The 24,718-nt window shown below is 50.2% G+C and overlaps 1 protein-coding gene across 2 annotated transcripts in view; it reads left to right on the forward strand.

Annotated features, from left to right (window-relative positions):
* Hecw2 (HECT, C2 and WW domain containing E3 ubiquitin protein ligase 2) overlaps positions 1-24,718 on the forward strand; it is a 207,115-nt gene that overhangs the window by 87,193 nt on the left and 95,204 nt on the right. For both annotated transcript variants that reach the window (XM_004628611.2, XM_023712305.1), the window contains exons 3-9: positions 420-514; positions 5,624-5,699; positions 9,971-10,140; positions 12,608-12,750; positions 17,216-17,316; positions 18,236-19,579; positions 20,496-20,591. In XM_004628611.2, the coding sequence (XP_004628668.1) occupies positions 420-514; positions 5,624-5,699; positions 9,971-10,140; positions 12,608-12,750; positions 17,216-17,316; positions 18,236-19,579; positions 20,496-20,591 (2,025 nt within the window). The remainder of the gene's footprint in view (positions 1-419; positions 515-5,623; positions 5,700-9,970; positions 10,141-12,607; positions 12,751-17,215; positions 17,317-18,235; positions 19,580-20,495; positions 20,592-24,718) is intronic.

Below are 24,718 nucleotides of genomic sequence, written 5' to 3' on the forward strand. Positions count from 1 at the left end.
TTTTTTTACTGTAAAATGGTCCTTCATTTATATCCCCCTTTTCTGTTTACTTTTGTCAGAGATGTATATTCCATTGCCATTCATATATTGTAGGTACATGCATTCAGCAGAGTAATCCAATATAGTCCAGGAGTCCATAATAGTAGTGGGTTTTTCGTGTGACTGCAATGTCAGAAGTTGTTGACTTGAGCCTTCTACAGCTCAGCATATTAATATAGCTTTACTTTTTATGCCTCATTTTTATACTTTTCTGCTGGATGGTTAAGGCCAAGATAAAGCAAGACCTATATAACAAAAAAATGTAACTTTTGTATCTGACAAAGTCAGTGAAATCCCCTCAGGATTTTTATTACTAGTTCCCAAATTTAGTCTCTGTGTGGCTCAGCTTGGTGTTTATTGTTTTCTCCCTTGATTTTCAGCGGAGATAAAAATCTGCTTCAAATACTACCACGGCATCAGCGGAGCTCTGCGGGCCACCACGCCCTGCATCACCGTGAAGAACCCGGCTGTGATGGTGAGTGAGTCCCGAGAGCACCACGTGGGCAAAGTCTTTTTCCTGTGCAGTCCTGGTGTGGCTAGAGGGTCAGTAGTGAGAAAGCTTTGCTGCCCGGGCACTGTACAGGGGAGGGAGACCCCCAGAACTGCAGTCCTGGGGTGGTGCAGCTCAGCAGGTAGCTCCCTGCTCTCAGTGTCCTGGGGAGCCACTCAGCAGCACCACAGGGACCAACGCAGAGCTGAGCTCAGGCTGGTCCAGCCGACCAAGAGGTAGGAAAGAGTGGGGCTGTGTCCTGGGTGAATATAACTGACAAATTCAGGAACTAGGAGAGAAAAGGGTGATTCTGCCTTCTAGTACACTCAGACAGCGAGTGTAAGATAAGCGCTGCCAACAGTGTGCTCGGCCCGAAGCCTCAGGAGGCCTCAGGGCTCCGGCCCTCTGGCGCTGGGCTGCTGTCTGTGCCTGAAGACTCCACTCGAATTTTCTGGCAAAACCCGGTCGCTCTAGGGAAACCAACTTCTCCAAGCCGGTTGTGTTGGACTTTGAAAGAAGCATGTCTGTGCCTAGCCGGTGCTTGCCCGAGGACTAGCTGTGCACAACTTTGTGATTTCTTTTCACCCAATCAACTAACTACAAATCTACCCTTTTCACAGGGTGGGGCTCCATTGTACTTGGGAGCTGCACTCAGGAGATTTGGGGAGGTTCTCAGAGCCCGAGATATGTACATCTTTGTAGTTTGTATTGTTCAGTAAGAAACTGAAGGTCAGAAGGTATAGAAAAATGTTAGTTCTCATGATGTAGAATCTTCAGAACTATGTTATGAGCATATATATATATATATACATATTCCCTCTTATAGATGGTTGCACTTTTGGAAATAGGTAAGTGTCCAAGTTGATTTCTTAAATTCAGAGAGTAATTGAAATCGTCTAGATCTACCCTGTGCCCATGCCTCTGAATCGAGCAGTCTTTTCTTTGTGGTCATTTATTGAAATGAATATTCATTGGGTGCACGGAGCCCACCACTAGAGGTGTGGTAAGAGAGACGCAGCTGCGGCTCCCATTGGCCTACTGAGAAGAGCGACATCAAGCACATGACTGTATTCCTTGGTGGGATGATCGTGTGGGGGAGAGTAATGGAGGCATGACACAAGCCTCTGGGATCTGTCCTAGGCAGGAGTGCATGAGGGACGGTCCAGAGCGTGAGTGGAAATAAAGTTGTATCTGAGTCCCCATTAGTCAGCCTAGTACAGAATACCAGAAAATGACGTGCCTCACTATATAAAACTTCAACAGTCTCAGCACGAGAATAACATTCTGTACATGTGTGTGTCTGTGTGTGTGATGCCAGGATCGAATTCAGGACCTTGCCCTGGCCAGGCAGGCATTTATGACCCTGAGGCGTAGCCCCAGCCCTGAGAATACCAATTGTTGGCCATAACATCTGCCATTTCACAGAATAAGCACCGGAATTGAATGGTCTTTGCTGTAGTTAATATTCTAAAAGAAAAGTTACAAAACTAGAAGAGTGATACTGTTTATAATAAAACCTCTGAAAAGTCATGGTGTGACAATGACTAATGTGAATTACATTACAATTTCAATTACTCTCTGAATTCAAGAAATTAGACAAGAATTAATGTGAATTACGTTTCTGGATTCAGAGCTTTAGAGTCTTGAGCAGCTTTGATACCCCAGTCCCAGCGAAGGCAGAGGGTGGATTACAGCCTGCTGAGCATTGATTTTGTTTCATAGATTTTTCATTGAGACCACTACTAAGCCTGGACATAGTTGACAATGACTTAATTTGCTTCATACATATTTTTGTGTCATCTTAGCAGCTGCATAGACACAGCACTGGCAATCAGTAAAGAATATTGGGGGCTGGGAAGATAGCTCAGCGGTCTAAGTATCTGCCTGCCAAGTACAAGGACCAGGTTCAATCCCCAGTACTGCATGCTGTGCTGGCCCCAGAACCCTGATGCGCTGTGTGGGCCAGCTATACCAAATGAATAAATAAATAACTTTAAAAAAAGAAAAGAATATTGAGGTTCACAGGAAGACGAATGGGCTGGTGGTCAACCGTGTTGGCCTGGTGGGGACCATTTGGGCCTGTGCTTGGGCGTGAAGGGGGTCCCGGTCGGAAGCTCTCCTGCAGCATGGTGGCCCCTCAGTCTAAGACACACGGGCCGTTGTCATGGCTGGGTCACAGCGCTCATGTTCCCAGAGCTTGCTTTATGATCTGACCACGACCTGATGCTGGGAACAGACGGGGAGGAACAGGGTGAGAGACTCCAAAGGAAGAACAAGCCCCTCGCAGTCTCACCTTTCTCACGGATCCTCTTGTGGTGGTCGAGGGCTAATGAATAATTGTGTCTTCTTTGTCATTTGTGCTTTGGTGTCATTGCCATTTATCAGAGCGCACAGTGATGCGTGTCTCAGTACCTGGGAACTGGAAGTCCTTTGGCCACAGGGCCAGATTACGGCCAGCCCGCACCGCCTCTCATTGCTTTGTGGTTGGCTGACAGCGCTTGCTCGGTGTTCCTGGATGAGGCTGTGGCGCATGTTTGTTAAAAGCCCCTCTCTAAGCACTGAGCGCAGAGGCGTTCATTATCCCGAGTGTCCCCGGGTTTCCCATAGTAGTTGGTCTTTCTTGGCTTTATTCTAACAAACAAGAATTTCTTGCGTATTATTTTTATGAATTCTTTGAGTGTCATTTGAGATGAACATTTTGGCAGAGAGGTCGTGCACAGTACGACTTTTATGCAAATTCCTCAGGAACGGTTCCATATTAGCAGTGGGTTACATTTTAAAAATAGGAACTAGAGGACTTTGTTGTTCTTCATAATTTTCGACACTATTTTAAGTGGGTTTTAAATTGAGATAGGCCGTGAATCGTTTCAGTCTTGAGTAATCCACATAGGTGCGGGGTGCTTGGAGTGACCACTCTTGCTGGGCAGCGTGCTCCATCTGAGGTAAGGCCTGGCCGGTGGCTGTGTGGCTGCCTCAGCTGTGGCCTGCACTCCTGGCCATCGTCTGAGGGTGGCTGGTGGAGAGGCAGCAAGATGGGGTGGTCACAGGGAGGGGACAGCTGGCTGCTTTGCAGCTGCCCTCCTTGTCCTGATCGTCTGGAGTGAGGAGTCAGAGGAGGACAAAACCGTACAGCAGACCTCAGGCATCTGCTGAGCTCCACATCTGTGGGCCCCAAGGAGCTGGTTCTACAGATGGGATGAGAGAAAAATGCCTGGATGGTGCCCAAAATGGGCAGATCAAGAAGCAGTCAACTGTCACACAAAGTAGTCTTGATTAAGGTACAGGAATTAGAGAGAGCAGGAGAAATTTCTCCTTTAAAATTTGAACTGTGCTTAGAATTTCTTTTGTAATTTCTCAACTTTTCATGGATTAGTGATGCTTTTCATCTCTGGATGGGATCTTTTTACAGGAGTGTAGGGCGTGGAGAAGGTGTCAGAGAAAAGCAGCGTTGGCTGGTAGTGAAGATAAAGGCAGATTGTAGTGAGGAGCTAAGGGAAAAGAGGCCCCATGTAGAATGGGCTCCATTCCAAATACACAGTGGAAAGTGAGGTCATAGCTAAGGGGCAGAGCTGGGGAGATGGGGTCAGCAGTGGAAGCTACCGTGCGGGCAGAAGGCGGGGCGATTCTTGCCTAAGAGACTTCTTGCTGCAGGTGGTCAGAGCGGTCAGACACCACTAGGGATGGAGGCTGGAGGCTGAGAAATTGGGCGCATGCTGGCATCCACGTACTGAGGGGAGGATTCTCTTCGGATGCACAGCAGGGCTTTTACTGAAACTTAGCTCTGCGAAGACGGAGGTGGAAGCCCAAGTTTGGCCCCAGTTGAACAGAAGGCCCAGGAAGACTTGGTTAAAGTTTGGTCAGAAAAGAATGCTTGTGGGGGGCTTACTCTGAACCTTAAAATTGAAGTGGGATTTCCATTTTCCAGCTGCTCAGAACACGTCCCGCCTCCGCGTTGTCTTTCCAGGGTCGCAGACTTCTTTTTCCGAGCATCAGCAAGGTCTTCTGCCCTGGCGCACCATAAGTGCTGCACTAATCCTAATACACCGAGGGAAAGGCCTAAATTTGCCGTGCAGTCTATAAATCCCTGGTTTTGTGGGAGATATAATTTACTTAAAAGCTTTCAGGGAAAAGTTATCAGTACAGTAGCATCACAAAGTCTTATTGTTTCCAATTATAATAGTGTGTGCTGTGTACCTACAACTCGATAGAACAGAACTCAAAAGGCAGGTAGGATGCCTGCATGCACATTCAGGTACTTTCTGAGTGAGGGTCGTTCTGTACATGTGGATGAGTCTGATATAAATATACCATTTGTTCTAAGTTTTCCTAATAAGCCTGAAGAAATTTACTGTTTGCTTCTAGACCAAGTAGAATGATGAATATGGCACTAGCAATATTAGTGCATTTCTTACATAGCTATATTCTTTTTTATGTATTTAGTACCAGTCTACAGGGTCCAATTACATAGATCGGACTCGTAGTGATCTTCCTGTTTTCAGCCTCCCAAACTGGGATTACAGGTGTGCACCACCACATCCAGTCTCAATCGCCATCTAAGCAAACCCCCGGAGGCAGGGCCTACACAGCACACTGGGGATTGTTCTTCTTCTTCTTTTTTTTTTTTTTGTGGAACCAGGGATTGAACTCAGGCCCTTGCGCTTGCCAGGGAAGTGCTTATTCCACTGAGCCATCTCCCCGGCTCTCCACACTGGGGATTGAACCCCTGGTCCCTGCATCTGCCTAAGCAGGAGCTTTAGTTCGCTGAGCTATCTGCTGGCCCTCCATAGCTATATTCTTATTAAGGGAAAAGGGAAGTGTGAATATCCTGGTTGACAGTCATCAGGGATTTCAAAGATTATTTGTAAATTTGGGGTAAGGATTACATTGAACCATGCTCCTACTCTTGGCTTTGAGAATGCACACTGTGTCTCTATTTCAAGATTTAGAAACTTAAAGACATATGCAATGATGCATTTTGATTAAAAAAGAAAAAAAAAAAAACCATTTCTGTGTCTGTGAACACATGTGTTCCCCTGGGAGATCGGGTAGCATCATTCTCGCTGGAAACTTCAGGTGTGTGTCTTTCCTCTTCAGATGGGGGCAGAAGGCATGGAAGGAGGCGTGTCAGGAAACCTACATTCCCGGAAGCTGGTGAGCTTCACACTGTCAGGTAAGAATGCCTTCACGGGACAGCCAAGTGAGGTGAACCTTCTAGAGCTTCCGAAGATCCAAACAGCCACGGTGGCACCCGTGCCCTAGGTTCGCCACCCCTGATCTGTTGTCACCCCCTGCACACTTTCACAAGACACATGGTCTAGCTCTGGGGCTGGAAATGCAAGTCTGTCTCTTACCATGATAAGCTTAGGTTACTAATGTAAATCGAGACGTGATTTCTAGCAAGGCTTTTGGTGATAAAGGACCACATAACTGTGTAGTCACTAGAACTGGCACATAGTGGGTGCTAATTTCACCAAGAAGCTTTGATTATTTTAAATAACTTGTGCTTTCTTCAGCTAGAGAAAGGAAAAATTGAAGATTAGGAGGAAGAACTCAGAGTGAACCTCTTTATCCTGTGGGGACATGCACATAAAAATCAGAAAGAGTTAAGACTGTTTTTTGTTTGTTTTCTGGACAAATGCTTGTCATGCAGGTAAAAGCACTGTTTCAAGTTGAATTGGGTAAAAAACTAACCATTTTTTACTAAAGAGTTGAATATCAAATTTCACTACTGAATGGAATTTTCCCAGAACTTTGGTGTAGGCTAACAGACTTTCACACAAAAATGTATTTATGTGTGTCCTGGTTGCAGTGTAAGATTTTTCTATGTGTTTTGTACCTAGGTCACTAAAAAAATTGAAAGCCACTGTTTCAAAAGTATGAATCATTGGTCATAAAGTCAGGCATATGCTCAGGAATTTAATAGCTGGACATTAAAATATTCATCAGCTATGTCTGAGGGGCAAAGCAGACAGCTGCTCTGCAGGGTCCTCCAAGTCAAGTCTGCTGTCTGTCACCAGAAGCTATTTGTTTTTATTTTTTGCTAGAAACAATGGTTTTGTGTGTGTGTATGTGTGTGTGTGTGTGTGTGTGTGTGTGTGTGTGTGTAACAGGGGATTGAACTCAGGCCCTTGCACTTGCCAGGGAAGCACTTATTCTACTGAGCCACCTCCCTGGCCTGCAATGGTTCTGAAATTGAAATTAGGTCCACTTTTCCTGACTGCAAAAAATGTGAATGAAAACAGGCATTCTTGGAAGTAAGATCTTGAAAACAGACAATTCTTCAAGGCCCATCGTGCGTGACAAGTGTCCACACGTCGCTGGCCCTTGGGCCTCAGGCCTGCGTCTGTCTTCCTACCTCCCCACCTCCCCAGAGGCTGCCTAGCAGCGCCTCTTTTGCTGTGGCTCTGTGGTGCTTTCCAGAGGTATAAACTGGTGGCTTTTGGTTCCAATTTGAATAACAGCTCTGTCTTGCTTGGAACACATAGGATTGTAAACCACTCTAGGCTTATATAAGTGGCATTCAAAAGTGCCGCCGCCTGTGCTGTCCGTTGCAGTATCCCCCTCCCGTGCCTCCTGAAGACCTTTTGGTTGCCCGGGACACGTGTAGTCCTGAGGGCTGCAGGTACTCATGTCCCTGGCTCCAGCGGGGACCAGTAAGCCAGCCCCGGGTGCTCAGGAAGCTGGAGTTTGATCATACTATGCCTTTCTTTCTTTTTTAAATACCAAGTTAAACTTACATAGATGGAATGCAATACAATATTTCCATATAGTCTGCGGATTTCTTAGTTTAGAGTAGCTGCCCTTTGTTTTCATTGATCTGTGTCATGCTGAACACAACGAGGATGTGGTGATCTTGCCTCCAGAGGCTGTTGGTGCCTTATCTTGGGAAATCTGGAAGGTTTTTATCTTTCCTGCTTTCCTGACGAGTAGGAAACGCATTGGTGACACAACCAAATACTTCTTTAAACGCTTCTCCCTACATTCTACTTCTAGTCACCTGGAGGCTGCAACCCAACATCCATTTTATTTCCTGCCCTGTAGTCAGCCCTGCTGTGTGGAAATGCTTCCAGACATACAAGATGAAAGCAATTCTGCCCTGTGATTCCTAAAAGATTAATCTGGCTGTGGCCTACTGACAGTGTATGATAATCTGAGACCGTGAATCCTGTGTAATTTTTACCTATAAATGCTCTCCATTTGATTGTCAAAGTATAGGTAAGGACACTAATTATTAAACTCTATAGCTAAAACAAAAATTGCTTTGATTAATATTTTAAGCCTCCTCCAAATAAGGCTGTACCAGTGTGTGTGTGTGTGTGTGTGTGTGTGTGTGTGTACGTACACGCACATATGTGTGTTGCTGGGACTCAAACCCAGGGCCTTGTGCATGCCAGGCAAGAGCTCTACCACTGAGCCACATCCCCAGCCCTGCACCAGGACATTTAACATTTCATACATTTGTGATTTTGAGTCCTTCCGAGGCCTATTATGTAGGGTGGATATTTATGCACTGTAATATTCAGAAAAGAGAGAAGCTAGGATAGAAATGAAATGGATAAGGGACACTGAATCATCAGATTAAACAATTGATAGGTTAGCGTATTTATGAATCAAGTGTCTTATCTCTCACTGCAAAAGGTTTTGTATCAGGGTTACCTAACATCTCAAGAAGATGCTGTCTTACCACAGTGACGCCGCAGTCTTCAGGTAAAGTGCTTTTTGTTCAAAGCAGTGGTTTTGTGAAAGGCTTAACCCTGTTGGGCTCCGGAGCAGCCATATCTGCCCTTGCTACAGGGAGGGCCCTTGTTCAGCAGTAGATTTCATATCTAGAAAATACAATTTTCTCCCTGAGTCTAAAGTAAGCATACTCAAGAAAGGCAAGAAAATCAAATTATAGATTATATTTTCCTCTCAGAGTTACGTTATGCTAAGTACACCCAAGTGAAAGCATGTGGCAGTGCTAACTGGCCAGTGCAATGCGGGTGCTGGACTCCTTAAGGACTCTGCCATTTGGGAAGTGCGGCGCTGCGCACAGGGCTTGTGAGGATAGTCAGAGTCAGCAGGTGTTTTCCTGTCTGGACCTTTACCCTCCCCTGGAAACTTCCAGACCAGAGAACTTACTATGTTTCATGCATATTGTTGAGGTAAGGTTTTCTTGGGTGAGCATTCCAGCATTTGCTGGCCCGTGAAATTGTCCCCTGTGCTTCTGGGTGTCATTGGACCATCTGTTTCTGTCCTGTGTAAGTAGGCCCCAAGTTCTTATGGCCATTGGCACTTCTCCTCCAGGAAGCCTGCTCTAGAGAATCGGGTGTTTTGTCTTGTTTTGAGGGGTGGAAGCTGTAGACCAAACCCAAGAAAGACCTTCTGTGTGGAGATGCCCCTGGGAGCTCCTGTAATGCAGGGTGAGAACTGCGGCTGCTCCCCACGCGGGTCTGGGTCATCCAGGGGCTTCCACGTGCAGAATTTGTCTCTGAACCAAAGAGCTCCCTACACTGATCCTAACCACATAAGGCTACCCAGTTTCTTCTTCCATAAGCTTTCATCATTACTTAGCTCTCAGCTTTGTAGTGACTAGCTGACAGTCTCAGTAAGGCTTTGGGGACCCAACGGAGCCGCTTAGTCCCTGACACTTTTGTACTCTTAAACTCAATTATTTTAAAAAATGTTAATGTCCTCACCAAATGAACTCCAGCTAGGACCTCTAGCAGTCTATGCTTTGGGGAATAACAGTTTGTAAATCTACAATGAGTGTGTAAAAAATCCATTAGATTTTGTTTATCCATCAGATATTTAAGTTACTTTGTAGGCCATGGAAAAGTAACTGTAGAATTATTTAAAGTAGCAAGTAGCATTCACATTTTATAGCCACGTTCGGTGTGTTTTTCCTGCTCAGTACTCATTACACATCTGGAATACATTTGGCGTTTAAATGTGGCACAAAAGGACCTGTTCTTGGGAGTTCCCCATACATCTAAACTTAATTCAAACCATTTCCATATATATATATGGGCACGACTCATCTGGTTCTAAGTAAAGTGCCTGCTGAGGGTTCCTCTCAAGCCATTGCATGAGACTCTGTTTGCCAAACTACAGCGCAGTGTGAAGAAGATGGTGAGGACGTATGTACGTACACCCTCGAGAGTCCCAGGGAGTCAGTGGAGGACGTGGGCCAGGACGTTGCTCTCCTTGTGCCGCTGGTCAGGAAGCCCTGCTTCCGCGACATGCGCCAGCCACTGTCCGCGCTCTCCTGAGCAGTCACGGTGTGGTGACCTGCCGCCAGGCTGCTGAACCTGTTCAGAGAATACTGTGTGAGGCTGAGGAGCAACCTGTCTTCACGCTGCTCCTTTAATCATGGCGTGTGTCTCTTTCCTTCTTCTGTTTCCCCTTCTCCCCCTCTCTCCTTCCTCCTTCCTTGTCGCTCCCTCCTCTCTTTCTTTAAAGACCTTAGGGCAGTTGGGCTAAAGAAAGGGATGTTCTTCAACCCTGACCCTTACCTTAAGATGTCCATCCAGCCAGGGAAGAAGAGCAGCTTCCCCACCTGTGCCCACCACGGCCAGGAGAGAAGGTCAACCATCATCAGCAACACCACCAACCCGATCTGGCACCGAGAGGTAAGGCAGGCCCAGGCGCTTCCCCTGGACGGGACTCGTCCTCCTTGCCTCTGAGCTCTACACCCGAGCTGTTCCCTGGTGTGGGAGAAGGCTGGGTCCCAGCTTGCTGGCAAGAGTGACAAGAAAGCTCTCCCCAGGTCTGTGGGGGGCGGGAGATGCATTCGCTGTGAGCGCAGCTTAAGGGTCTGCCATAGACTTGGCCATCAAAATAGATACCTTAAATATTTTTTAAAACATCGGGGGCCTGCCCCTTAGCTCAGTTCTTTAAGTGGCTGCTTCAACAAAGCAGTCAGGCTCAGGTTGCTGTGGTTCGATCCCCACAACTCAAGCCAGTCAAACCTGCCCTGAAGGCATTCGGAGAAAAAAAAATCAAAGTGAGTGCAAAAAGTTCACGATGAATGCAATACTATATATAGATATATATATCCAATATCTGATTCTTACATTCTTACATGGTCAGTGAAAGTGCTGGGCAAACGTGTCACAGACCCTGGGGCAAAAGGAGCACTCGGTAGCGTGATCCTGTGTTGACTTCGAATGTTTGCGGCTTTGGCAAACCTTTTGCGGCTCCTAGATGTTCTGTGGTGGAGCCGTAGAGCAGTTGCCACCACGGGCGAAGGCACATGGTGCCAACGGTGGTCCACACTTAGTGCTCCGGATCCATGAAATCAGGCAAACACTTTTTCCTGGGAACCACGGAAAGGCAAAAGATTAACAAAGAGATCTCATCTTTCTCATCTTGTGAACCAAGTGTAGTGTTAGAACGTTTGTGGGTTGTACACACAAGAGTATGCCCTAAATCTCTAAGGACAAAGATACACACTTTGTTGTTTATTTGAGGGAGAGAGCTAAGAGCAGCTGAGGAGATGGAGTGGCTCTGGGGTCCTTGTCAGCACGCGAAGTCTCTGTCGGTTCCTCTGGCTATGTGAAAGGAGGTTGCCCATGTTCTTCTATCTGATTTTAAAAACTACTTACAACCCCTAATGACAATGAATTCCTGAAGGCATACCAGTTAATCTAACAAATTTCAAAGTCTACAGACATAAATTATATCTCAGTGTGAGCTTAGAAGGTTATAATGAATAAGGTAATGAAACACGCTATCATTTTATATTTACAGAGTTCTTTTTTTTTTTTTTTTTTTTTTTTTTTTGGTACTGGGGATTGAACCTCTAACCTTGTGCTTGCCAGGCAGTCACCTATGCAGCTGAGCTGTCTCCCTAGCCCATATTTACAGAGCTCTTGACCACATTGCTAGTGCCAGCCTGTCGGGGAGGCAAAAGGGATGCGATCACCAGCTCTCTGCTTTGGTGGCTAAGACACTGTCACTTGAAGTGTCATTGTCGCTGCTACGCAGAGGCAGCAGGGCAAAAGCGGAGCTTTCTTATTTGGAATAAGTGCTTTTTATCCCAGTTAGCAGACTGCCAAGTGGTCTGATCCTTGGAGAACTTTAATTGTTGTAAGTGAATAAACTTAGTGGCGCCTCAGTATCAGGTTGGCTGGCGAGATTCCAGTCGAGGCAGCTGCAGGGAGTCTTCTGGGGCCGCAGCAAAAGGACTCGGGCTGGGCTCCTGGCTCTGTGGTGTGCTCGTCCTGAGGGCCTCACTTTGGAAATGGTATCTTAGCAAATATAAAACGAATAAAGCTTCTCTTCTATTTATTTTTCTTTGTTGCCATCCACTCACTTTCCTCCTACTTAAAGGATGAAGTCCCTCTTAAGCTCACACTTTTGCTTTTCTTGTCCCAGAAAAAAAATGACCTCATATGTCTTTGAGCTTCAGCAATAATTCCATTTAAACATTGTTCTAATTTCATAGAACAATGTTTAAAATAAACATTGATTTCTTTTAAACAATGATTTTATCAAGGAAATCACAATATGCTGTAGACGCTCCTACTTCCTAGGTTGGGGAACAGTTTAACTGTGTTCTGTGACTTTAAAATCCCGTAAGATTAGGAATATAAAGAATCACTAATCAAATATATCGTTAAGGGGTGGGGAAGTAGCTCAGTGGCCTAAGGGCCTGCCTAGCAAGTGCAAGGTCCTCAGTTCGATCCCTGGTGCCCAAACAAACAAACAACTCAAATATACTAGTTTGTCTTAAATCATCCTATAACAAGATATCAAAGATCAGAAATTCAAGCACCACTTGCACACTGAGTACCGAGATTGCGTCGAGTAGGCTTGGGAGCTTGGCCTTCTCCTGACGCGCCAGGCCAGGCAGGGCTGCGTGATGGAAGGGAAGGGCTGCTTTGGCTTCTCAACTGGGGAGCTTCTTGGTCACTGTGAACGCTCATGGCTGCGTCTGAAAACGGGCGTGGTGACGGTCACAGATATTGCTCATGCTGTGTCCTCTGTGTCCCGAGAACTTGGGAGACGTCATTTCCTGTAACACAGAGTGACGCAACGATTGGTTTGTTTTTCCTCTGCGCCAACACACAGCCTCTGTTGTTTTGTTTTTTTCAGAAATACTCCTTTTTTGCACTGCTAACTGATGTCTTAGAAATTGAGATTAAAGACAAATTTGCCAAGAGCCGTCCCATCATCAAGCGCTTCCTGGGGAAACTGACCATCCCGGTGCAGAGGCTGCTGGAGCGCCAGGCCATCGGGTAACTGCGGCGGCGGCCGGGCGCGCTGTGCGGGGGCCGGCAGGGTGCTCGCGAGGCCTGGGCTCGCCCTGCTGACAAGAAGTGGCAACAAAACTGAAAATAAAGAAGTGCACTTGCAGGCCCTAAACTGTCCTGGGCCGAAAGCTTTAATTACATACCTTGGTCGGATTATATACTTTTTCTTGGTATTTTTATCTTTCCTAAGGTGCATTCACATTTCAGCTTCATCTCATAGCTAAACCACTTTTCTGAGTATACAGAACTCTTCATACGAGACTCTGGCCCTAGCTTGAGCAGAGTCTCAGTGCAGATATTTTCCTCGTCCTGGTTCATCCTGCCCAGGGAACCCGCCATTCTTCAAGACAGAAACAACCTGATTTGGGGGCCAATTACAATGGGACCCAGATAAGGGGGTGCTGTGGTTAGTGTCTAGATATCTGCATCTATTCAGGCAGGGGCAGAAGTGTAAGCTGCTGTTTCTTTTTTTTCTGTGAGTTTTGGAAGTCGTGGTGAAGTTGTTAAGAGATCCTAACATACTTCCAACCCTTACTGTGTTGTGTACATTTTTATACCGTAAGACCCAACAAGCTCAATGCCACGTACTCTGGGGTGGCACTGATGGGCAGCTTGCACGCTTATCTCACCCAGAGAAGAACCAGCCCTGGAATCCATGTGGGCTGGAAGGGAGTCCACCATGGACTCCTAAAATACCAGGATTAGGAGACATTTCTCCATAGATTAAAGCATTGTGGTGATGCTACAGATTTTTATGTCAGTTGCTAACATACAAATGTGCTTCTGATCAATTATTACTTTTCAGCAAATACTTGATACAGCTCCAAGAATGCTGTACTTGGATTAGTGGTGCAGCTCTCTGAGATCCTTGAGGCTTTACAGGGTGTGGATTCTAGCACAAGCAAGAGCTCCTGGCCTGTGTCCTATTTTGAGCGCCTTTGTTTAAATGTGACATTTCACCAAAGTGGGCTGTATCCCTCCAGAAAAGCATACCACATCCTATGCTTTATCAATTTCTGATTATAAATTGACTGAGAGATTATTTTAGTCAACCAGTAGAGTCCTTTGGTGCTTGTTTTTCATAATCATGTCATAATAATACATGATGTATTCTTCAGGGATACAGCAGGGAGAGTGGGAGTGGGGTGGATAGGGCAAGCTTTGCTGATAGACGTTCAGTGAATAAGGAAACTCTTGACCTGGAATCGATGGACAATAGGGAGGGCTTCCTGTACCGATAAGAAGAGTGATTGTACTGAGTATTTTGTCAATTAAGATTCTTTTTTCCAGGTAGAGTCAGTATTGGTCACTTTCCTGTCACTGGGACAAAATACCCCCCACCTGCAACTTTAAGGAATCTATTTGGCTCATTTTCCTGTGGGTTCAGTCCATGGTCAGCTGGCTCTGAGGCAGGAAGGGTGTGGTGGAAGAGACCAGAAGAAGACAGCTGCCCATCTCAGGGCAGCCAGAGAAAGCAGGGAGGAGCTGGGGACAGGAGAACGGCCTGTCAGGGCACAGCCCAGTGACCTAGCTTCCACCAGGCCCCATCCGCTGATAGCAGTTCAGCTGTGAACTCATCCATGGAAGACTCGTTGATCAGTACAGGGCCTGCCCCGTGATCCTGTCATGCCTCAAGTGTATAGGACTTACGGGGGACATTTTATATCTAAACGCAGCCCCCAAAGGGCTCATGCACGTCTCACTATGTAAAATGAATTTAGCCCATTTCTATGAGTTGACAGAGTAGTTCCAGCCTTGCCAGTAAGTCCGAGTCCATGCTGTTAGCTGTGAGCCCCTGTAAAAGTCGGAAGGAAAGATAAGTACTTCCAGCATACAGTAATGACACAGGAATGCTCATGTTCCAAAAGGGACAGAGAGGTGGGGGTATAAGGGGTGGGAGCAAGAGCAGAACCCGGGAGGGCCAGCACTAAACCTGCAGCCGCTCATCCAGCACTGGGGCAGCTTGTGTGAGAGCTCAGCTCCAAGGGCTTGGCTGGCCCTGCCCCGTGGGCCATTGTCTTTCAGACCTGATGACCTCTCCTGGACTGCCCGTGTTCACTGCCTGTGACTGCAGTCAGCGGATGCCCATGCGCTTAGCATCCCCGGCTCCCTGGGGTCTCCACTGCCCCTTGGCCTCGTTCCCACACCTTCCCACACTGCCCTTTCCGTGTACTTCCTGGCCTCCAAGGCCTTCCTTTGAGACAACCTGGATGGGAGCGTCCCTGGCCCCACAGCGCTTGCATTGTGCATGTCACGCGTGTGACGCCAAGGTGTGCTGCTGGCTCAGTCAGTAGCTGGGTCCCCCGGGTCATGGCTGTGGTAGCCTCTGACTGCTTGGATGGCTGAGGTCAGGCGAGCGCTCCCCCAGGTGGCCTGAATCTGCTGGGCTTGGGCCTCTTCTCAAGGCAAAGGTTTCAGAGTGGTTTACCTTTTCTACCTTTTGAATTCCCTGGATATGTGAGCCAAATCAACCTCTCTGCCTTTAAGCTGTGGGTGTCATGTATTTTGTCACAGTGACAGCAGATCTGATTGATAGAGTGCCCCCACTGTATGTTCCATCAAAACAGTATACATCAAGAAAAGAAAAACTTGTATAGATACTTTAATACTAAATTTACTGGTATATCATGAGGGTAACACAAGTTACCTTTGGCCTTTACAATCATAAGAGGTGCTCAGAGTGGTGGCCATTAGCCTCCACACAGTTATTAGCGCAGTCAACTGTGAGGCTGGGGATGCAGTTCTTGCAGACTCTGTTACAATCTTACTAGATACACTACCGCAGCTGTAGCAGCGTGCTGGGTACTGTGATGAGACAGCGACTGAACAACTGGGAGTGTGTGGCAGCCCTTTCCTTACAGGGCTTAGAAGATCCTTAACGCCTTGCTAAAACCCATTGCTTATGTAAATCATCATGAACCCCAACACTTGACCTTGATTGCCCAAGGAGGAGTGGAGGAGAGTTCATTTGTTTTGATCCAGAAAATAATGCTTTTATTATTAAAGACAGAGTATCCAAAGAGATGGGTGAGGAGCAGCACACGCTGGGTGTGGACTGTTTAATGTGCTACTGGGCTGAACCCACCTGTGTGTCAGCCACAGGGCTGGAGCTCACTGAGGGGAGAAGAGGCCGCCCTGCAGTGGCGCAGGTTGCAGCCACCTGTGGTGTCTGTGCAGGTGGCTTGGCAAGCCTGGAGGTCTGGGACTTGCACATGCCAAGGTCCTTTTGCAGAGGGCTTCTCTACAGCACCAGTGTAGTGGAGCCATGGATAGTGGCCACAGTAAGGTGACTCACAGTCCAGATGTCACCAGCCTGTGTGCTCCTGGAAGGCTGTCAGGCAGTGTCTGCAGGCTGAGCTGGGCTCTGTGTCAGCAAGGCCTGTGCCCAGTCCCAGGTCCGTCCCTGTGTAGCTGCCTGGCCACGCCTTAGCTTCCTCCTCCTGGAAACAGGGTTGCCTCTTAGCGTGCAGGCTGCCAGGAAAACTAGAGGAGGTGGTGACACAGCCCTCAGAGTGTGTGTGCCACGCCGCAAGGGTCGCCCGAGAAAAATTTTCTCCACACCCTTTCTGGGGAAGAAAGAGAACTGAGGAATTCTTGCAGTTAAGTCAGAAGAGTCTGTAAGAGCCAAGCTGGGGTTGAGCTAAACAGCAGATTTCAGTATTAGCTCTGTGCTGAGGAGACAGGCAACAAGTTACACAGAGGACTCTTTCCTAGCAAGCAGCTGACTCCTTGGCAGTTAGGCAGAGGTGTGGTGCTGTCCTGAGCAGCCAGTAGGGGGCGGTGTGAGAGCAGAGCCTGCTCCCTCAGACTGCTCTGAAACCCTGCCTTTGATAATCTCCTCTAAGCAAAACCTACTCCATCCAGGATAAGAGTGTTTGTGTTCAAGTAAATGAAGCAGTTGCCACTTGCATTTGACTTTGATTAATAGACATGAATGTGACATGCTGGGCAGTTCCAGCCTTGAAGAAGCTGCCAGCCCGAGCCTGGAACCTGGTGGGGCCAAGTCCAGCAGTCGTTTTGGTGCCCTGCAGTACCAGGTGTGGGACCCAGGCCCCAAACTGTGGCTCCTCTGGCTGCTCCAGCCTGCCTCTCAGCATCACTCTCGAGCAGTGACAGGCAGGCTCCCTGGAGGGAGACCAAAGTGCACCCCCTGTAAGGGGAGGGAGGAGAGGCTGGTCCCCCCACACCCTCAGCCGAGCTGCGGCCCGTGCCTGTGTTTCCCTGCTGGTCATTTCCCTCGCAGCCAGCTTTCCTGTCATCCCTGGCTTCCCAAGTGTTCCCTTCGGTGAGTGAGTCCTGACTGGTGGACTTCATGCGCCTTGGGTCTGCGTTTCCTGTACTCCCACGTCTGCAAGTCCTACGGAACTGGGAGGCCTTGGGGTGGCTGTGGGAAAAAGTCACAGGGGGACGCCGAGTGTGAGGAGGGTGACAGCCCTGTGTCCTCTGGCAGAGATCAGATGCTGAGCTACAACCTGGGCAGGAGGCTCCCGGCCGACCACGTGAGCGGGTACCTGCAGTTCAAGGTGGAAGTCACGTCCTCCGTGCACGAGGGTGAGTGCCTCTGTGCGCGCCTCCTTGGCAGAGTGCGTGGGAAGAGAGCGGAACGTGTGTCCCGTCCTAAAAAGACAACAGTTTTCAGATGCGTGCCTGTGGCAGCTGTGGAGGCAGAGAGGCGAGTCTCTTCATGAAACACTGTCTCATGGGCTGTGCCTGCATTTTGAAACCGGCTGAAGAATTTCCGATGATAGCTGACATTCATAGCTCCTATGCCGACCCGACTGGCACTGCACCTGCGAGGGGGGCTTAGCAAGTGGGTGCCAGCAGCAGGAGGCTTCCGTGGGAGGCTACACCCTGGACTGACAGCCTGGTGGTTGGTCAGGAGAAGTTCACTTGCTATTTCTTTTTTTATTTAATTTTATTTATTTATTTTTAGATAGCAACTTGCTATGTAGTTCAGGCTAGCCTTAAACTTCCTTTGTGGCCCAGGCTGGCCTCAGATTAGCAGGGATCCTCCTGCCTCAGCTTCCTGTGTGCTGGAATTACAGGTGTGCACCATCACACCCAGCTATTGCAGTTTTTTATTTGTGCACATTTGCAGTCCGCGATCATGGCATCTGTGATGAGGAGCTGGTCCCTGTACACAAGACATCTTACATCTTTTTATGTCCCCTTCTCCTCCCCTCCCCCACCTCACACTCCCTCTCCGGGGGTCTCTCCCCCACGTCCTAGCACCTGTCTTCTATCTTGCTCCTTAATTTAATTATACTTTGGGTTTCTAATGAGGAGAAGCCGTACAACCTTTAAGCTTATCTGATTTATGTCCCTTACATCCTGCTGTCAAGGAGAACATGGCACTTAGGCACCGGGGCATACTATTCCATGGCAGAGAAGGGTTTCTCTGAGTCACCTGCGGGCAAACGATCGCTTGCTATTCTAAGTCCATTGTGACTCACAGTGCTTCCTCCTCCAGATGCATCTCCTGAAGCGGTCGGCTCGATCCTGGGAGTCGGCACCGTGAACGGGGACCTCGGAAGCCCCTCCGATGATGAGGACATGCCCGGGAGCCGCCAGGACAGTCCGGGCTGTGCCAACGGGGCAGTGTCTGAGGACAGCACCACGGACGTCACGCCCAAGCACTCTTTCAGGACTAGCTCCACGCTGGAGATGGACACGGAGGAGCTGACCTGTGCTTCTTCGCGCACCTCCCCGCCCAGGGGCCGCCAGGACTCTCTCAATGATTACTTAGATGCTCTGGAGCACAATGGCCCCTCCCGGCCGGGGGCTGCGACCTCAGCCGAGCGGCCCATGGGCGCCTCCCCGAAACTTAGGAGCAGCTTTCCCACGGACACCAGGCTCAGTGCCATGCTGCACATCGACTCCGACGAGGAGGAGCACGAGCTCCAGCAGGACCTCGGCTTCCCGTCCTCCTTGGAGGAGGACGGAGGGCTGGTCATGCTCGGCAGGGCACCCAGGGCTGACGAGGGGAGCCTGAGCTCTCAGACCAAGCTGGAGGATGCCAACCCAGTGGACCTGGAGGAACGCTCCATGCCCGAGGCTGCATCCTCTGAGGATAAGCCGGAGGATCTTCCCGAGCTGGCCGAGGGCTCCGAGGGCCCGGCCCCCGAGGAGTGTGAAGCTGTTGGCCCAGACTCCCAGCCTGGGTCAGAGCAGGGCAGCACGGAGCTGTGCGGCTCCCAGGAGGCTGAGCAACCCATGAGCGGGGCAGACACGGGCACCCCCGACACGTCCGGGGGCAGTCGCAGGGCCATCAGCGAGGCTGAGTCCCTGGACCAGGGCTCCGAGCCCTCGCAGGTGTCCTCGGAGACTGAGCCCAGTGACCCTGCCAGGACAGAGAGCGTGAGTGAGGCCAGCACTAGGCCCGAGGGTGAGAGTGACCTGGAGGGCGCCGACAGCTCCTGCAACGAGAGCGTGGCCACGCAGCTGTCCTCGGTGGACACACGCTGCTCCTCGCTGGAGAGCGCGCGCTTCCCCGAGACTCCAGCCTTCTCCTCACAGGAGGACGAGGATGGAGCCTGTGCGGCTGCTGAGCACCCAGGCCGCGGGCCAGGCCCAGAGGCCTTGTGCACCCCAGGGATGTTGCCAGCTGTTCAGGTGCCTGGCATGCAAGAGGATGCAGCACCCGAGCCTGAGGAGCTGGGCGAGGTCTGGCAGCGCAGGGCGGGCCTGGAGGGCGCCACGGCCATGGAGAGCCAGGAGCTAGGAGAGGAGGAGGCCGGGGAGGATGCGGGGGAGGACGCTGGAGCCTGCGAAGGGGCCACAGCGCAGGTGCGCGAAGAGGAGGGCGCCACAGGAGGTAGGCTGTGTCCCTGGGCCGCGGGGGAACTGAGCCCCGCTGGGAAGGAGGGGAGGGACAGTAAGTGACTGTGAGTCCTGATGTGTCTCCTGCAGCTCAGAGCTGGGGACCATGCAGCCAGGGAGGGGGCCTCCTGCGCTTACAGGGCAAAAACCTGCTCTTTTCCGAAGTGCAGAGCCACATGATCTGCATCTCCAGGTGGGAAACCAAGTAGGGCGGCAGCGGGGCCCCCAATGGAGCCTGCAGAGGTTTTCGGGGCCACCAAGTCTCACATAAGTGCATGTGCTTGCGTGCGAGCGCGCGTGCGCACCCCCCCTTCCCCCCCACACACTCCGTGAAGCTCCAGAGCAGAAGGTCACAGTGTACTTGCTCGCCTCTCCATCTTCTCCGAGGTGAGAAAGGTCAGCTGGGCAGGCGATGCATGGTGACCTGTCCAGTGGCTGAAAATGCAGATATGCGCGGCAGGCTGGATTGGACCTCGACCAGTGTGCTTTCTGGAAGAGTCCCTTAGGAGGCTCCGAGTGATGCGTTCACGTGCCAGGGGTCTCTTCATATGCTTCCAACAGCAATAGCAAGGATTTCCTTATCCTATGATTTGTTTTTCTGGCCTCAGTTTCCCCTTGTTCTTTTCCTCTTTTTCCTGCTTTGTTCCTGTTGCCCTCATAACTTTGTGGCTGCTCTACAGCCCTGGACAGGGCAGAGGTGAGGTGGGGAGGACCCCCATGCAGGACAAAGGACATTCTCCATGAGCCCCTGGGAGCCCACGGCTGCTGCCTGTTCCTCCTTGTGTTTCTGGGCCTGATGGGAAATGAGCCCCAAAGCAGCAGAGGGACCCCAGCCCCCAGATGTGCTCCGTGCTTACTGGCACATGTGCTGTCCCTCAGCAACACACCGGTAACTTCAACTTTAATCCTAGGTTCGCCAGCCAACGGCCACCAGCCTTTGCGGTCGCTGCCTTCGGTGCGCCAGGATGTCAGCCGGTACCAGAGGGTGGACGAGGCTCTCCCGCCAAGTAAGCAGCTTTATTGAAGGGCTGCCTGAGTCCTGGGTGACAGGGGCAGGTGGGCCGTCCCTGGGCCCTGGGAGGAGGAGGCAGATCCTGGATGACTGGAGAACTCAGGGCTCTGGACTCTGGTGTTATTCTGCAAAGAGCAGCGGGGAGCGGGAGCCCTGGGCCAGATCCAGGCAGCACAGGCAGGCGGGGGCGTGAGAGGGTGATTGAAGTCACAGCCCAGGGCAGGGCGGATGCCTTCCGCTTGGCAGGCAGATCACAGGCTCTTAGGAGACTGTGCTCCAGAGCGGGCTGCTCTTGGTGCACTTGCGTAATTTTCGATCATGAGGCGGAAGAGTTGTGCATTCCAAGAATTAGCCTACCATGGGGAGCAGGCATTCAACTGTTGTCTAGGGATTCAAAAGAAGTGTGCTTGCTTTCAGAACACACCGAACCCATGAAAGAGAGAAAACAGTCGCACAGCCAGCATTCACAGGAGTGGGTGACACTCGTGCCATGTGGGATCTGGACACAGTTTCTCCCCATTTAAGTCCTGGAAGCCCGTACAGCAGGGCAGGCAATGAGCGAGGGCGCAGCTGGGAAGCTGGCGCAGCGGGAGGCCCTGGAAGGCCGGCCCTTGGGCTCTGTCACACCTTCTCCCACCTTCCTCTCTCAGCCTCTTCTGAGGGATGCTAGGTGTCTGGCCTGTGGCCCTTTGTGGTGTGAAGCGTGGGGCATAAGGGGCAGGGCACTTGCCTTTCTAGGGCAAAGATGTTGTGAGGTTCGTTTTGGTGAGGACCAGGCAAGAGATGGCAGACACTAGTTTTTCAGTTGCTGGGTAGATTTTCTTCCCATTCTGCTGTGCATGGATCCTTCTGTCCTTCAGACCTCGGGGAACAGGGCTGTTACTTATAGGCAATGTATTTTAAGCAGGATAGACAGACAGACAGACAGACAGACAGACAGACAGACAGACAGATATGGACTAGCCATATGGCACCTGAAGTGGGTGGAAGAGAAGGAGAGAGATGGCCTTGGATTTACCTTTGGAGAAAACTTAGAGTCAGGAAGGAGGGTCCTCCAGGAAGACCTTGAGGTGTGACAGACAGGCACAGTGTGGATGTGGAATGGCAGGAAAGGGTGCTGCAGAACTTTGTTCCTAATGGATGTGAGGGTTTGTGGTGACTGACTGGTTGGCACCTTGGGGGCTACCCGGGAGGTTCAGCATTGCACGATGCGGTGATGAACGGCATCCTCCTGGCCACGCCCAGTGCCCTGGTATTTGTTGGACTTAATGCCAGTCCTTAAGTGGTGGTCAATAAAGACAGGTACTTCCTTGCTGAATTTAGGGTCACTACTTGGAATCGCCCCATATATCTGCTTCATGCTGACACTCGGTGAAGCAGATAAAATCTATCTGAGGAACCTGCACTAACAATTGCTAGCTCACTTAATAAGTCAATATAACCCAATGTAAAGGCAATTTACAGCAGTGTCCTACTGCAGGAGTGAATGATGAGCTGGCAGGGAAGCCCTCAGATGTGTTCCTTCGATGTGGTGACTTCCAGGGTGGTGGCTGGTCCCATCCACAGGACGCCACCACCTGTGAGCCTCCCACCTCAGAGGAGAGCTGCAGTGTTTGAAAGGAGGCCCTGGTATTCGTGGCTGGGATTCTAAACAACTTGAAATGACAGGACAATCTCAACAACAAAGAATTGTCCTACTCCAAGTTCTAACAGTGTCCTCACTGAGAAATGTACTAATGTAGTTAATATTAACAATAAAATAACGTCACTTTTTAAACATAGCTAGAATTTCTATATAATGACTCAGAACTAAAAGTGTCTCCCTCTAAAAATGAAGTTAAACCCACTCGTACACACATGCACCTGCACACACACATACACTCGTGTTGAAGGAGCATGCCATGGCCAGGCATAGGTTACAGGCTAGGGCCTGAGCATGCCTGACTGCTGTCCACTCTGCCCCATCCCCGGGTGTCAGCTCTGGTACTCGTGTGCTCACTTCTTTGTCGACCCAGCCTGCTGTCTGCCTTGCTGTATTCCTGGACACCCCACTGCCACCTTCTTGTGCCCTGCCTGACAGTGGGGCCATCTCCCCTCTCCTGCAGCCCAGGTAAAGGCACCTGTCACAGGGAGCAGACCAGTCAGTCTTAAACAATTTGGCTGCATTATTTGGTGGCCGACAGCTCCACTTTTTAAAGCACTGTTTGTTATGCTAACTCAAGTTTGTCTACAGGCTTTGCATTTTATTGTTGTTTTAATAATAGATCAAGTAGGCCCCACAAGATAGCTCAGCAGTCTAAAAAGCCTGCTTAGGCAAGCTTAGGTAAGCATGCAGGGACTGCAGTTTGATCCCCAGCACCACATGCCATGCCAGCCCTGCCCCCAGGGAGGGCTGAGCTGGCCACAAACTAAATAAATTAAATTTAATTTAATTTAAAAAATAATAGATCAAGTAGGTCTTATTTGAAATCTGTACTGACCCACGGAAGTCAGCTGATTGGGTTGTTTCTAGAAGAAGCCATATAAATGAAGGAACTTACTTAAGAGTCCATGCTCATGAGAGGAGAGGCAGAGTCTGGGATGTCACCTCCTGCGTCAGGTAGACCTGTCAGGACCAGAAGGCCTGTGGTGTGGGTGGGAGCTGCCAGTCCTGGTGTTGGGTGGAGGCAGAGGGGTGCCATGCTAGCCTGTCGGGTGGGCACCAGCAGCACCTCACGCTCACAGGATGCGGGCCTCACGGAGCAGCATCAGAGTGTTGTGCTGTGGGGTCCATGCAGGAAGCTCAAAGCACACTCGGCTGCCCTCCTGGGACATATGCACACAAGGACCCTCCGGGAGGCCAGGTGGCTCCGTCCGGCCAGGTTTGCCCTGGGCAGAGCTGTGTCACATTGAGCGGCACCTTTTCCTTTTCGTGTGGTCACTGTCCCCACCCACAGGACTTCTACAGCACAGCTTTGGGCTTGAGTGTTGCTCAAACTGGGCTTATGCCCTCCTGCCATCATTGTTGTTCTTAGCTCATTTTTACCTTATAAACTATTTGTGTGCTAACATTCGGTGAGGAAGCTGTCGAGCAAAATCATGCTCCGCTTTGAAGACTGTTTTTTTCTGTACTGGGAACTAAACCCAGAGCCCCTTATTTAGCTACCTCCCCAGCCCTCCCTTTATGTATTTGTGTAGGTGTGTGTTTATGTGTGCACTTATGTGTGTACTTATGTGTGTCTTTGTATGTATTCTTATGTGTGTACTTATATGTTTATGTGTATATTTATGTGTGTACTTATGTGTGTTCCTATGTGTGTACTTACGGGTTTTGAGACAAGGCCTCCCTAAGTCACTGAGCTGCCCAGGCTGGGCTCCAGCTTGCCGCCTTTCTGCCTCAGCCTCCCAGGGAGCTGGGATAACAGGCTCCAGTCCTTTGCAGGTTTAAGAACCCCACGAGGAGGATTGGGGTCCCCTGCTGCACTGCTTCTGCCGTGTCACTGATCACATGTTATACACACATCAAGGGAACAGCTCTTTGAGCCCTCTGAGGAAGAGCAGGGGTTATCCTGTCCTCTCTCCCTGTCGTAGGCGCCCTTCTCAGGACTGGGGACAGAGCTTAGCCTCAGGAGCGACTGCTCAGCTCTGCTGTAAGTTTCCACTTGGTTCTCACAATCCTCGGCGTGCCACACACCTGCAGTGTCCCCGCGGGCTGGGTCCTCCAGCCACCGCTGACCTGTCCTGAGCACTCATAGCCTGACAGTGCCCAGGAAAGCATCTTGGGCCCGGGCGTGTGCCAGCACGCAGGGGCGGGCCACCTCTTCGGTCTGAGGGCACAGCGGTGCAGGCAGCTACAGGCTGGCGGGCCGAGGCCTGCTGGACGTGAGCGTGTGCCAGCTGTGGCCCTCGTAGCATGAGGACGAGGAGAAGAGAGCGGGCAGCCTGGCGCTCCCTGGAACACGCCGGCGCCAACACAGAGCTGTTACACAGGCGTTTCCTCCTTGGGGCAGTTGTCCTGGGACTCGGGCTTGGTCACGAGGTACAGCCTGGATGAGGGGACCCCACGGGGACCCCTAGCAGCCAGGTTGCCAAGAGTCCTGATGGCCACAGGTGGCTTGCCAGGGATGGCACAGGGAGACATGT

This window comes from Octodon degus, unplaced genomic scaffold, assembly GCF_000260255.1.
Source record: "Octodon degus isolate 3935 unplaced genomic scaffold, OctDeg1.0 scaffold00025, whole genome shotgun sequence".
Classification (NCBI taxonomy): domain Eukaryota; kingdom Metazoa; phylum Chordata; class Mammalia; order Rodentia; family Octodontidae; genus Octodon; species Octodon degus.